Source organism: Bos mutus, chromosome X (genome assembly GCF_027580195.1).
Source record: "Bos mutus isolate GX-2022 chromosome X, NWIPB_WYAK_1.1, whole genome shotgun sequence".
Classification (NCBI taxonomy): domain Eukaryota; kingdom Metazoa; phylum Chordata; class Mammalia; order Artiodactyla; family Bovidae; genus Bos; species Bos mutus.
The window spans coordinates 124,748,964-124,764,318 of record NC_091646.1 but is presented as its reverse complement, the minus strand read 5'-3'; the positions used below and the strand labels follow the sequence as shown (position 1 = coordinate 124,764,318).

The window sequence follows — 15,355 nt, the reverse complement described above, 5'->3', positions numbered from 1 at the left end:
AAGAATAAATCCAGCAATTTCTTTAATTCTTTTTGAAATCTTAATTATTTTTAATTATAGTTATTATTTTTATATAACATTTTACTTAAATTATATTGTGTGATACATTTATAAAGACACAATTGTTGAAAAATACAAATGATACAGAATAAAAATGAGAAGTCCCCTCCTACCTACCAATACCATGCTTCTTCCCAGAAATGGACACAGTAAATACTTTATATCATTTCCAAACTTTTATTGTATGTTGCATTTTCTTTCACATATATGGGATAAAATTCTTCATATTGTTCCACAAGTTGATTTTTCATTAACAAATATATTGTAGATCTTTCTGAGATCTTTTTCTTGTTAAAGCTGGATTTACATATTGCTTTTGCAAGCTTGAAAAAGTCTTTCCCCACTCATCTATATTTTCTTCTAGAATTTTCCTATGTTTGACCCCAAGAGATTCTTCCATTTATTTAACTCCTTAAAACATTTTTTGCTTCATGAAGTAGCAACTTTACTATTAGGGCACATATTGAAAAAAAGAATAAGACCATTTTTTTTTAGTTAACTGGACATCTAGTAGCTGTCTTAAAAATATGAACTTCAGAACTGAAAAACACTATCCTGTTCCCAAATCATACTCTCTCAATAGCTAGTTCCAAAACAGTGTCACTATATCCTCTATAAAAGTCTTTCACCAAGGTTCCTCTGCTATTAAAATGGACTCAATCTTTCATGCTTTCAATAAAAGGAGTAAAGAGAAGCATTTTATCAAAAGAAGAGACAAGCTTGCAAAACAGACCTGCAACTGGCCTTGCTCATCAGCGTATTCGATGGACTGGAAGATAGTGAGGGCATAGCGCTGTCTGGTCTTCAACCGGGCGCTGTAACCTCGGTACCAGTTCTGTATGACCAATGCGGCTTTTAGTGCTGCAGACCCACAGGATATGAAAGACAAAGAAAAACAGTTACTATGGAGCTTTGGTGGGGAGGGGCGCGGACGATAAGTGCTTCAGAAAAAAAGTCAGTCCACCTGGATTCCTAGGTTCTAAGAACATAAAAACTACAGACAATGAGATGTAACTTTATGCTTCTGTACAATGTCCTCAAGTCTCAAATAGGACTAATGATGACACAGCCATCAGAGTAGAATTTTTGAATCCTATCTCTGCTGATTACTGTCTATGTGATTTGGGGGAAGTTATTAGAGCTTTCACAGCTTTAGTTTCCTTCTCTGGCACTACTTAGGCATATGAAGTCTATGCATGCCCTATGAAGCAGCAATTCCATCCTTCACTATATACCCCAAAGCAATTCTCACACAGGTCATAAAGGAGACATATAGGGATACAATAATTCTTTGTTGGTGGCAATAGGGAGTTTGACACCAATGCAGCCTGGCTGTCTACTGCTAGGAAGGAGAAGATGTGATTGTGGTGGATGCACACCATGGAGTATTATGCCACAACTGGAAGCAACATATTACAATGTGGATGGGTCTTAAAAATACAGTACTTCAGTCAGAACAGTTATTAGAAAATGAAAGACAGAATGAAATATAACATACCATTTTATATAAATTTTCAACACACATGAAACCACAAGGTATGTTTCATAAGAATATACAGAAAGGAAAATACATGAAAAATAAGAGATTGGTTATTTGTGAGGGGTGGGTAAATGAATGAGCATAGAGTACATGGTTAAAGGGGAATAAGCTAGTGAACTACCATAAGAAACGGTCTTGTGCAGACCAGTATGACAATGTACAACATACTGAGAAGTATGATTCACTCTACCTTCTGCACCTGTGATTCAACTGTTAAAAGAACACACCCCCTCTCCTTCACAGAGTTACTGCTGCTGCTGCTACTGCTAAGTCCCTTCAGTCCTGTCTGACGCTGTGCGATCCCATAGACGGCAGCCCATCAGGCTCCCCTGTCCCTGGGATTCTCCAGGCAAGAACACTGGAGTGGGTTGCCATTTCCTTCTCCAATGCATGAAAGTGAAAAGTGAAAGTGAAGTCGCTCAGTCGTGTCCGACCCTCAGCGACCCCATGGACTGCAGCCCACCAGGCTCCTCCGTCCATGGGATTTGCCAGGCAACAGTACTGGAGTGGGGTGCCATTGCCTTCTCCACACAGAGTTACTATGAGGATGAAATGAGATACCATAGGTGAACAGTTTAATCCAATGCCCAGTGTAAAACACTTGATAAATAAATGGCAACTATAGTGACAAGTACTGTTTTGCTTGTAGATTATTCAGGCACACTGGCTCTCTTCTGGGGCTGGGAGCCTCTGAACCATCCTGCAGCTTCACAGCTTTGAAGAAAGAAATCAGGTGAGAGATAATGAGAGTTAAAATATAGTCTCTTATGTCTTTCTCAACTTTTAGAGTGACGAGTAATCAACACCAGCTGGCTTCTTTTATTCAGGCTATAATTTTTCCCAGTTAGCACATAAGAATTAAGAGTTGACTCTAACAAGAACAATCTGAGTTCGGAAAGCAGCAATCCAGCCTCTCAGTTTAGTACTGCTGTGGTACAATGAGTATACACTAGTCATCTGAGGGTATCTGTTTGTGAACTTCTCCAACGTTGTCAGGTTCCAGAGACTGTCATTTCATTATTCAGCTTCCAGAAAACCCCAGGAAATAGGCATAAGGTCAAGTATCATTACCTTTACAGGGGAAAACCAGAGGGAGAAGAAATCAAGTGACGTTCAATATCACAAAGCAAGTAATTGTTGGTACAATGTCTGAAAACTCAAGTGTTCTCACCATATCATTATGTGCAGCCCAGGCACACCTGAAAGGCCTCTTCTGTGGGACAGTCATTGTCATAATCAACCAACTCTCATCTCAGGGGCTCTCTATTCACCAAGCATAACAGAACTCTTCCAGGGCTATTTCCTGGGCACGTACTGAGGGCCAGGCAAGGAATTCATCTCTGTAGTCAGTCCTTACCACTCTATGAAGCTGGGGGAGACTTACTTAAGGGCACGTAGCCAGTAAGTGGAAATGGACAGCAATGAATTGAACCCAGGTCTCAATGACCCCATGGCCCAAGATCTTAACTTCCATAGAGCCATTGATCTTTCCAGTGCCTCTTCATCTACATAGTGATGTCATAGAAAAAATGACCACTAAAATCTCTTCTATTTAGTATTAACAACACCAAAAAAAAAATCAAGTTTATTGTTATTTCTATAACAGTAGGGCAAAGTAGCACCATAAGTTCAATAGTCTATTATAAGACATTCAGTTCCACAAGTATTATCATCTCCATGTTACACATAAGGATACTTCAGCTTCAGAGAGGCTAGCAACTTCTAGTACCCTCAAAGACTTTCTAATTATATGTAGTATTTCATTTACAAATTCACAAATTACTGTGAACAAACAGGTTACCATCTCAGAAACCAAGAGCCAAAAGAGCCATGCAAACCAGGATGCACAAGACTGCCTCAGAGTCCACGGTCTTGGCTCAAACATCACCTTCTCAGTGAGGCCTTTCCTGACTACCCCTTGAAAATGGCACCCAACTCCCCACTGCCTATCTCCTTTATTTTCTCTCCACAGCACGTGTCACCATCTGATAGAGCATATGTTTTACTCATTTGTTACTGTCTCCTTTCACTAGAATGTAATCTCCATTAAAGCTGGGATTTTGGTCCACAGGGTTAGCTGCTATATCCCCTGGGTCTGGAACCATCCCTGGAACATAGTAAATGTGCAATAAATATTTATTAAATGACTAAATGAATGAATGAAATTACTGTTCAGTTAAAACTTACTGTCTTGTGTTTCTCTTCATGCTAATTGGTGAATCTTATGCTTGGTTTGGTTTTTTAAATAGGCATTTATTCGACAGTCCTTTAAATAAGAAGTTTTATATTCAGAATGATAAGGCATTTAAAGACTCTGCTTTTGAAATTCTGCTGGCAGAGGCCTCCTGAGGAGGCAACAGGATGTGTGAATATTTAATGTAACTTTAAGTCAGGAGAGAGACACGAGTGTGATACAGCTGATTAAAATGAATTCAAATGAACTGGAAAAAGAATGAACCGTCCAGAAGCAAAAGACTTTAAACAAGAAGGGAAAGCATCTATCGCCTCAGCTGTTCAAAGCACAGAGAGAATAGGGTATGGCTCAATTCTGGGACCACAGTTTTCACTGTCACTTTTGTTTACAGGTGTCTGCCATCTGCTAGAGTATATGGCTGTTCCAGTGAGACTTCCAACTTCATCAGAAAAACAGCTCAAAGCACATACACGCCCAGCAGACAGGAGATGGTCGGTCACAAAGCCTGCTTCCTGAGCAGCAAGCAAGGCAGGGACCCTATGAGGCTCGCTCCTCCACAAACTCTGGCATCCCTACCAGCAAGCGCACAATACAGCATCCTTGTCCCTGGAAAGCATTTTTCTTAAACAAGAGATAAATAAGAGGAAAGCCTGAGGTCCAGCCTTCAAACAATGACAGATGCTTTAAACAAAACTATCACTTTTCCAAATGACAAAAGAGATCATAGTTTTATTATTCTTGGAAACATCTGGCCTTCCAGTCAGAGAAGGGGAAGAAAAAGAAGTCATTTCTCTGACTTTTTAATTACTCACACACTTGCCGACCCACCAACCCATTCACATGGGATAATAAAAATAAGTTCTGAATTTGTAACCTGGAGATTTCCATTTTGGTCCTAACTCAACCAGGTGCCAACTATGTAGCCTCAGGCAAATCGCTTAACCTCTCCGATGCTCAATTTCTCATATGAACAATGAGAATTTGGAATTATATAATCTCTAAGATTCTTTCCAATTATAAAATACTCTAGTTCATTCCTCTTTTTTTTTTTTTTTTGGTAGTGCCCCAGCTGCAGCCTACCAAGCCTATAGCAAAGCTGAAAATAACCATTAAAGGATAAAATAGGGTGTGTAAATGTGAAACTCAAATTTCTAAAAAAAAAAAATCTGAATTATGCGGTAGAAAATTCAAGTCAATTACTGAATTAGACAAAGCAAAATCAGAAGAAATAGATGTCTATCTTCTTTGACCACAAAATTAAAAATATTTTAATAAGTTCTGAAGACAACCTTTTTTCAATTTCTTTTTGGTCTAAGGCCATTTTATAAAAAAAAAAAACCTCTCCGATCTTTTTTTTTTTCTTTCAATTATAAAATACTCTAGTTCATTTCTCTTTTTTTTTTTTTTTTTTGTAGTGCCCCAGCTGCAGCCTACCAAATAATAAAGCTGAAAATAACCATTAAAGGATAAAATAGGGTGTGTAAATGTGAACACTCAAATCAGAACCTTCTGGGCACAAAAGACAAATTCTTAAGGCTACTAAAAAAAAAAAAATCTGAATTATGCGTGTAGAAAAATTCAAGTCAATTACTAATATCCTTGGCTTTCCCATCAAGAAACTATAGCCATCATAAACCATTAGACCAAAGCAAAAATCAGAAGAAATAGATGTCTATCTTCTTTGTGAGTTGTACCTTTTATCATTAAAAATATTCATCTTTGTTTCATTTTAAAATAAATAAATAATTTTAATAATGAAAAAAAAGAACTATAGCCAAAGTTTGCTAGCAACTGGTCTAGGAACAAACAATTCACCTATTACTCTTGCGTTAAATGGCCTAAAACATGATTACTGTGTACATTTGTTAACTGGTTCAAGTGATAGCCAATAGAAGATGGGGAGAAATGGATGGGGAAAAAAGTAAAGAAAGGGTGGGGATACAGAAACAATGGGAAGTCCAGAAGATTCAATGAAAATTGAGAGATTATGAGAATGGGATAACAATCATTTGATCATAAAGATCCCAGCGAGGTCGAGGTGATCGAGGTGGCCATGGTAGCCAGGAAATGGGAGGGAGCAGCTGAAGTGGAGCAGCAGAATGATTGTTCTAAAACAATCATTATCATGAAAATACAAATTTTTAAAATAATTATTGTAGAATAAATTTAGCTATGTAAAAGATTTACTATTATTTTAAATGATTAAAATATTTTCTTGTAAGAAGTATGTTGTATTTAACAATTCAATAATGACCTTTAATCCTCACTCAAGAAAAAAAATTAAATACCTTAACTACAATTTCATTTTACATCTTCTGTTATTAATTACTAATTGGAGTTATACTGCCACATTCATTCACCCAGGATCAAATACAATTAGCATTAAATCTTCAAATTTTGCAGCTGCTAGAAAGATAATGTAGTATAAAGCCATAATCATATAGAAAAGTGTTCTGATTACAGGAAACACAGGCATACCTTGGAGAGATTTAGGTTCCAGACAACCACAATACAATAAATAATGCAATAAAGAGAGTCACATAAATTTTTTCCTCAGTGCATATAAAAGTTATGTTTATACTATATTGTATCCTACTAAGTGTACAATAGCATTAAGTCTTAAAAAATGTACATATCTTAATTTAAAAAATACTGCTAAAAAAGTCAAAACAATTACAATAGTAACATCAAGGATCGCTGATCACAGATCACTGTTAACAACCATAATAAAATGGAAAAGTTGAAAAAACTGTCAGAATTATTAAAATGTGACACATGAAGTGAACAAATGCTGCTGGAAAAATGGTGCCAATAGGATTGCTACAAACCTCAATTTGTAAAAAGTACAATATCTGCAAAGCACAATAAAGCAAAGTGCAATAAAACAAGGTATACCTAAAATTGGCAATTGGGGCTGAGGTACTGCCCTTTCTTAAATTGAATTGATATGTATCTGTAACAGGATTTTCTAGTAATTAACAGGATCCAACTACAAGGCTGGCTTCTTGGTGAATTTAGTCAAGGCTGGAATTTGGCCAAAAAAAGTAAAGAAGTGGGACTTCATATCCTTTCAGCACTACCTTCTACCTTCTAAAGTACTAGAGTGCTATCTAAAGAGTCAGTGTCAGAGTCTCATAATACTTGACATCTCTAAAGCAGAGATGGATTAATTACACAGTAAAAAGGGAAAAGATGAAAACGAATTTAAGTGGTATAAAGAACAAAAAGGTTGATTGGCTTTTTGTTTGCCTATTTCATGTAAGCAATAGCTGTGTGTAGTGTTAATCCTACATAAACCATAAGGCCAACATGTTATCATATTAAAAAATGAGTAGATCAGCCCTGGGATTTCTTTGGAAGGAATGATGCTGAAGCTGAAACTCTAGTACTTTGGCCACCTCACGCGAAGAGTTGACTCATTGGAAAAGAGTCTGATGCTGGGAGGGATTGGGGGCAGGAGGAGAAGGGGACGACAGAGGATGAGATGGCTGGATGGCATCACTGACTCGATGGACATGAGTCTGAGTGAACTCCGGGAGTTGGTGATGGACAAGGAGGCCTGGCAAGCTGCGATTCATGGGGTCGCAAAGAGTTGGACACGACTGAGTGACTGACCTGATCTGAACTAAAAAAAAATTGTTATTGAGAGGGATCGTAATTTCAGATGGAGACCATAGTCTCCTTTTACAAAGAAATGTACTTGTCTAAAATGATTCCCAATCAAGGCCAACGAACCAGAGTTTATAGTATATGATACGAGCTGAAAATAAAGATACAGCAGCTGTGACATATTGATGATAATTAAAGCCACAGGAGTAAAGTCACTCAGGAGAGCATTAGAGTGACCAAGTAAGAGAGCCGAGATAAACCCAGAGAAGCCCCAATATTTAGAAGTTGGAAGAAAATGAAGCCCTCATAAATAGTTCAAACAGAGACATAATAGGAAAACCAGGAGAAGAGGCTGTCACTGAAGCTAAGAGCCATTGAGTATTTTAAGATGGAAGTGTATAGGAGGGCCAGGTATCGCCAGGAAGTCAAGCAAAATAAGTACTGAAAATGCTCCATCGGATTTCGAGGTCATTCAAGAACTTGTCTAAATCATATTCCATGGGGTGGGATAAATAAAAACGTAGGAGACAGCAGTGTGAATGCACCCTTCAGGGGCAAGCTCAGAAAAACAGGCAAGAAAGCAGAATGAATGGAGAGAACAAGAACGCTAGGGAAAGCTCTTCTTCCAAAGGGAAAGAAAACACAGCTACAAAAGCACTTCTGCACAACTGGGGAATTCTGAATATGAACTATATGCCAGAAAATATTACTCTATTAATTTTATTTTTTCAGTGTAATATAGTATTTTAGTTATGTAAGAGAATATGCCTCTTTTGGGACATTCAGTTCAGTTGCTCAGTCGTATCCAACTCTTTGCAACCCCATGAACCGCAGCACACCAGGCCTCCCTGTCCATCACCAACTGCCGGAGTCTACCCACACCCATGTCCATTGAGTCAGTGACGCCATCCAACTATCTCATCCTCTGTCATCCCCTTCTCCTCCTGCCTGCAATCTTTCCCAGCATCAGGGTCTTTTCCAATGAGTCTGTATATATTACCCCTTTTCAGAAACCCAGGCCAATCCACAGCCCTCATTTTGGGGGTCTGCTGGTTGTGACTTTTCCCCAGTTCCCAGTGGCCAATTTGGGAATTGCTGGTGGTGCACACAGTGCCTTCTCTTGGCCAGTTCACTGTCAACATCTCGGTTACGGCTGTTGTGATGAAGTACACAGGTCTGTTTGTCTTGTTTTGTATGGATAAAGGCTACTGCTAATAGAAATCTTGGAAGCCAAAAAGAAAACAGCTGCGAAAATTGGTGGGCATAAGTGGAATACTTTGAAAGCTATCAGAGTACTTGCCACCTAACTCTAAAATACCCTCATGTTAGGACAAGGTGGTCACTGAATGGGTTAGACTGACATTAGGTTGCCTGCCAACCTCAAGAAAATTTGTGTAATGAGTTACACTGTAAAACATCACGCAATTTCCAATACAGCAACATATTCGTCTTTCTTAGCTCTGAGAAATCCAAGATCAGATCAGATCAGTCACGCAGCCGTGTCCGACTCTTTGCGACCCCATGAATCGCAGCACGCCAGGCCTCCCTCTCCATCACCAATTCCTGGAGTTCACTGAGACTCAAGTCCATCAAGTCAGTGATGCCATCCAGCTATCTCATCCTCTGTCATCCCCTTCTCCTCTTGCCCCCAATCCCTCCCAGCATCAGAGTCTTTTCCAGTGAGTCAACTCTTCGCATGAGGTGGCCAAAGTACTGGAGCTTCAGCTTCAGCATCATTCCTCCCAAAGAAATCCCAGGGCTGATCTCCTTCAGAATGGACTGGTTGGATCTCCTTGCAGTCCAAGGGACTCTCAAGAGTCTTCTCCAACACCACAGTTCAAAAGCATCAATTCTTCGGCGCTCAGCCTTTTTCACAGTCCAACTCTCACATCCATACATGACCACAGGAAAAACAATAGCCTTGACTAGACGAACCTTTGTTGGCAAAGTAATGTCTTTGCTTTTGAGTATGCTATCTAGGTTGGTCATAACTTTCCTTCCAAGGAGTAAGCATCTTTTAATTTCATGGCTGCAATCACCATCTGCAGTGATTTTGGAGCCCAGAAAAATAAAGTCTGACACTGTTTCCACTGTTTCCCCATCTATTTCCCATGAAGTGATGGGACCAGATGCCATGATCTGAGTTTTCTGAATGTTGAGCTTTAAGCCAACTTTTTCACTCTCCACTTTCACTTTCATCAAGAGGCTTTTTAGTTCCTCTTCACTTTCTGCCATAAGGGTGGTGTCATCTGCATATCTGAGCTTATTGATATTTCTCCCAGCAATCTTGATTCCAGCTTGTGTTTCTTCCAGTCCAGCGTTTCTCATGATGTACTCTGCATATAAGTTAAATAAACAGGGTGACAATATACAGCCTTGACAAACTCTTTTTCCTATTTGGAACCAGTCTGTTGTTCCATGTCCAGTTCTAACTGTTGCTTCCTGACCTGCATACAAACTTCTCAAGAGGCAGATCAGGTGGTCTGGTATTCCCATCTCTTTCAGAATTTTCCACAGTTTATTGTGATCCACACAGTCAAAGGCTTTGGCATAGTCAATAAAGCAGAAATAGATGCTTTTCTGGAACTCTCTTGCTTTTTCCACGATCCAGGGGATGTTGGCAATTTGATCTCTGGTTCCTCTGCCTTTTCTAAAACCAGCTTGAACATCAGGAAGTTCACGATTCACATATTGCTGAAGCCTGGCTTGGAGAATTTTGAGCATTACTTTACTAGTGTGTGAGATGAGTGCAATTGTATGGTAGTTTGAGCATTCTTTGGTATTGCCTTTCTTTGCGATTGGAATGAAAACTGACCTTTTCCAGACCTGTGGCCACTGCTGAGTTTTCCAAATTTGCTGGCATATTGAGTGCAGCACTTTCCCAGCATCATCCTTTAGGATTTGAAATGGCTCAAGCGGAATTCCATCACCTCCCCTAACTTTGTTCCTAGTGACGCTTCCTAAAGCCCCCTTGACTTCACATTCCAGGATGTCTGACTTTAGGTCCGTGATCACATCATTGTGATTATCTGGGTCATGAAGATCTTTTTTGTACAGTTCTTCTGTGTATCCTTGCCATCTCTTAATATCTTCTGCTTCTGTTAGGTCCATACCATTTCTGTCCTTTATCGAGCCCATCTTTGCATGAAATGTTCCTTTGGTATCTCTGATTTTCTTGAAGAGATCCCTAGTCTTTGCCATTCTGTTGTTTTCGTCTATTTTTTTGCACTGATCGCTGAAGAAGGCTTTCTTATCTCTTCTTGCTATTCTTTGGAACTCTGCATTCAGATGTTTATATCTTTCCTTTTCTCCTTTGCTTTTCACTTCTCTTCTTTTCACAGCTATTTGTAAGGCCTCCCCAGACAGCCATTTTGCTTTTTTGCATTTCTTTTCCATGGGGATGGTCTTGATCCCTGTCTCCTGTACAATGTCACGAACCTCCATCCATAGTTCATCAGGCACTCTATCTATCAGATCTAAGCCCTTAAATCTATTTCTCACTTCCACTGAACTCCAGAAAGAATGAAGGGATGGAGCCAAAGCAAAAATAATACCCAGCTGTGGATGTGACTGGTGATAGAAGCAAGGTCTGATGCTGTAAAGAGCAATATTGCATAGGAACCCGGAATGTCAGCTCCATGAATCAAGGCTAATTGGAAGTGGTCAAACAAGAGATGGCAAGATTGAATGTCGACATTCTAGGAATCAGCGAACTGAAATGGACTGGAATGGGTGAATTTAACTCAGATGACCATTATATCTACTACTGCAGGCAGGAATCCCTCAGAAGAAATGGAGTGGCCATCATGGTCAACAAAAGAGTCCGAAATGCAGTACTTGGATGCAATCTCAAAAATGACAGAATGATCTCTGTTCGTTTCCAAGGCAAACCATTCAATATCACAGTAATCCAAGTCTATGCCCCAACCAGTAATGCTGAAGAAGCTGAAGTTGAACAGTTCTATGAAGACCTACAAGACCTTTTAGAACTAACATCCAAAAAAGATGTCCTTTTCCTTATAGGGGACTGGAATGCAAAAGTAGGAAGTCAAGAAACACCTAGGGTAACAGGCAAATTTGGCCTTGGAATATGGAATGAAGCAGGGCAAAGACTAATAGAGTTTTGCCAAGAAAATGCACTGGTCATAGCAAACACCCTCTTCGAATAACACAAGAGAAGACTCTATACATGGACATCACCAGATGGTCAACACCGAAATCAGATTGATTATATTCTTTGCAGCCAAAGATGGAGAAGCTCTATACAGTCAGCAAAAACAAGACCAGGAGCTGACTGTGGCTCAGACCATGAACTCCTTATTGCCAAATTCAGACTTAAATTGAAGGAAGTAGGGAAAACCACTAGACCATTCAGGTATGACCTAAATCAAATCCCTTATGATTATACAGTGGAAGTGAGAGATCCAAAGATTTAACTAAATATAAATAAATAATAACATCATCTAGGGTCCTTAAATTCAAGGAGTTAAGTGTGCCACTTTCTGACACATGTTTATGTCTAAAAACTATAGTTCACGAAATTTTAAATATCTACGAAAAACGACAAAACATTTTTGTTGTTTTGTTGTTATCAAAAACAATCTGGAATTAGACAAGATCATTGTTTTGGATCCTGGGAACTTAGCTTGAGAGCCATCAGGTTAGGGGCCCAAAAATACGGCTGAAAGAAATGTGGGTTGTACCCCATGTACAGCGAGATATGGCTGGACAGAAATGTGGGTTGAACTTCATTTGCAGCTGAGGATCCTACTAAACTGTTACCAGCCCTCAGGGAAATTACAACGGCCATTAAGAGGAACATTCCAATTAGATAAGATCATTTAAGAAGTGTACTTGAAAGCAGGGTTCCTAAATTAAACAAACAGAGTGGGACATCTATTTTAATTGGTATGTAGAATTCCAAAAAGCTTCATAACTCCAGAATAGCTTCATTGAAAAATTCACTGAAAAAGGCCAACAAAAAATTAGACACAAGAGATACCTAAAACAAAAGACTGCAAGACAGACGCAACTTGTACTACCCGCCACCTTTCCTCCTCTAGCTGAGTACTCCTTCTAGTAATCCTCAGTCTAAACCATCTTTCCACTCTAAAGAGACTACAAGACCTTGAAAGTCGGCCAAGTTACTGGACTTACACCCCCATATCTACCCTTGAAGGAGGGCTCTCATGTGGATCCCTCTCAGAGTTGATGAGACTCTGAGGGACTTTATGGGGAAACTGCTATGTTATTCCCTTAAACAGCCAAGGGAAACTAAATTAGTGAAAAATCTTGGCGTCTGGCAGATATTAGAGCTATACCCTCTACATTAAATCCCCCTCAGAGTCTGCAGATGGGACCCTGGGAGAACTGTCAGAAGCCAGCTAAAGGTGAGAATTCTTCCCAGAGTCAGCTCTCCCAAATCACTGCTTATAGTACCCAAAAAGAGAAAAAAATTTTTGTACCTTCTATGGGGATGCCTCTTAAGTCCAAGGGGTTGTCAACATTTACTGCCTGTGTCAACTGAAAATTGGGAAATGCTTACTGTTTGTCCCAAGTGAAAACTGACAAGATATTTAAAAGGATTTTTTAAAAGTAGCACTATGGTCTGATGTTGGCCAGAAAGTGAAAGCTGATATTCAGAGTCTGATAAGAATATTTTTTTAGGTCTCCTCCACTAAACCAAAATGAACTATGTACCCAGAGGGAAAGAAAAACCTTCTAAAGCCTCTGTGAAAGGATTTACCAAAACCTTTCAAAGGCAAACAGCTCCAAGTCCAGAACATAGAAATCTTTTAATTTCCATCTAGGTTAGAAATCTTGTCCCTGATATACAGAGGGGTATGTGAGGGGCTGTGTGTGTACACACACACAGAAGAAAGCAAATTAAGAATAATGTAGCTGAATGGGAGGATCAGCCTATGATGTCATTTTAAGTTGCAACCCAATTCCCTGAGGACATGAAAGCAACTATCCTTATCTATAAATCTTTGTAAAACTGAGAATACAACTCCAGAGGCAGTTCACAGTCCACCCATTCCTTTTACAAGTCCCCATAAAGAAAGCTGAGCACCAAAGAATTGATGCTTTTGAACTGTGGTGTTGGAGAAGACTCTTGAGAGTCCCTTGGACTGCAAGGAGATCCAACCAGTCCATCCTAAAGGAGATCAGTCCTGAGTGTTCACTGGAAGGACTGATGTTGAAGCTGAAACTCCAATACTTTGGCCACCTGATGTGAAGAGCTGACTCATCTGAAAAGACCCTGATGCTGGGAAAGATTGAGGGCAGGAGGAGAAAGGGACGACAGAGGATGAGATGGTTGGATGGCATCACCAACTCAATGGACATGAGTTTGGGTAAACTCCAGGAGTTGGTGATGGACAGGGAGGCCTGGCATGCTGCAGTTCATGGGGTCGCAAAGAGTCGGACATGACTGAGCAACTGAACTGACTGAACTGACTAAACCTCCCCTATTTATCTCAAAAAGCTTGTAAGTTTTGTAAAAAAAAAATCTGGCCTTAGGAAACCAAAGTACCCCTTAGTGGAACTTGCATTCTTTTTCTGTACCTTTGAGATATAAATGTTCTACAAACTTTTTCATTTGACCATTTCCTTATGGTAAAGGAAAGGGAAAACAGTCAAATAAAAAAATCTTCTGTCTTCCCCCAAAAATATTAGTAAAAATGCTTTACCCACCTGAGCAGATAACCTTAGCTTGCTCTACCTACCAGAAAAAACAATTTAGATTCAATTTATTTTACAACTAGTGAATTACTGTACCCAATTCATGGCAGTAATTTTAAAACAGAAGCTATTAGGTCCCTGCTAGCAACTGTCTATTTATGTGTGTTTATGTGTGTATTATAGATGTACAGTATTTTCTATCTTCAGAGGGTACTGCCAAAATTACTATGTAAGAGAGCTCTATTTAACTGGCTCAAAGAAATGAAGCACTTATATAAATTAAATGAAATAAGTAAACTGAATGGATGCAAATGGGATAAAAGTTTTTAGGTGAACTTTCCTTAATGCTTTCTCCATATCTTTTTGGTAACTTGAAATCTTAAAGTTTTGCTAAGTTAAATTAAATGATGGATAGTCACTGAATATTCAGATCATTTCCAAATAAGGTAAAATAATGAAATATTGATTACTGAACATAGGTTTACTACTTTTGGCTTCCTTTTACAGGGAAACTAAAGATATTTGGGTTTCTAGTAAACATAGCTTCTGCCACACTGAAAAATTTACTGAGAGAAAATTTAATTATAAAAAGTATAAAAAATTATAAAAGTATTTAGAAATTTCCCAAACCATAGAATGCTAAAAGAGAGTTCATAATTGGTTACTTATTTTCACTAAAAATTAAAGTTTTTAAGGGTTAAGAATTCTAATATATGTAATGAAAGCTACTAAAAATGAGGGAAATTATCTCTGTATATAAAGAAAGTAAGATGCATGCTTTTAGCAAAAGAGGGTATTAGGAAAGGAAACACATGTTGTTGAGGGAAAGGGAAGCAATTTTATCCTAAATTGAGGCTATTTCAGGAGAAAGGAAAAAAATAGGGCAAGATTTGAATGTTAAAAAAAAAGTTTTTGTAAAAATTTGTGCCCCCACCCCCAAATCTCACAAAACAATTTTATGTGTGGTCAAAATGACTAAGATTAAAATCAATTTATTTAATTTTTTAAAAAGTTGATGGGTTTTTAATTTGGTTTTCTCTTTGTTAAAAGGACAGGTTTTATTGGATTCTTTGTCTTCTCTTGAAAGTGAAAGTGAAGTTGCTCAGTAGTGTCTGACTCTTTGCAACCCTATGGACTGTACCCCACCAGGCTCCTCCTCTGTCCATGGGATTTTCCAGGCAAGAATACTGGGGTGGGTTGCCATTTTCTTTTCCAGGGGATCTGCCTGATCCAGGGATCGAACTCAGGTCTCCTGCATTGCAAGCAGA

General features: G+C 38.8%; 1 protein-coding gene across 8 annotated transcripts in view; it reads right to left on the bottom strand.

Moving 5' to 3' along the window:
- The window catches only part of PPEF1 (protein phosphatase with EF-hand domain 1), a 158,094-nt gene that overhangs the window by 87,573 nt on the left and 55,166 nt on the right, over positions 1-15,355 (bottom strand). For all 8 annotated transcript variants that reach the window (XM_070366540.1, XM_070366541.1, XM_070366535.1 and 5 more), the window contains one exon: positions 794-921. In XM_070366540.1, coding sequence (XP_070222641.1) covers positions 794-921 — 128 coding nt within the window. The remainder of the gene's footprint in view (positions 1-793; positions 922-15,355) is intronic.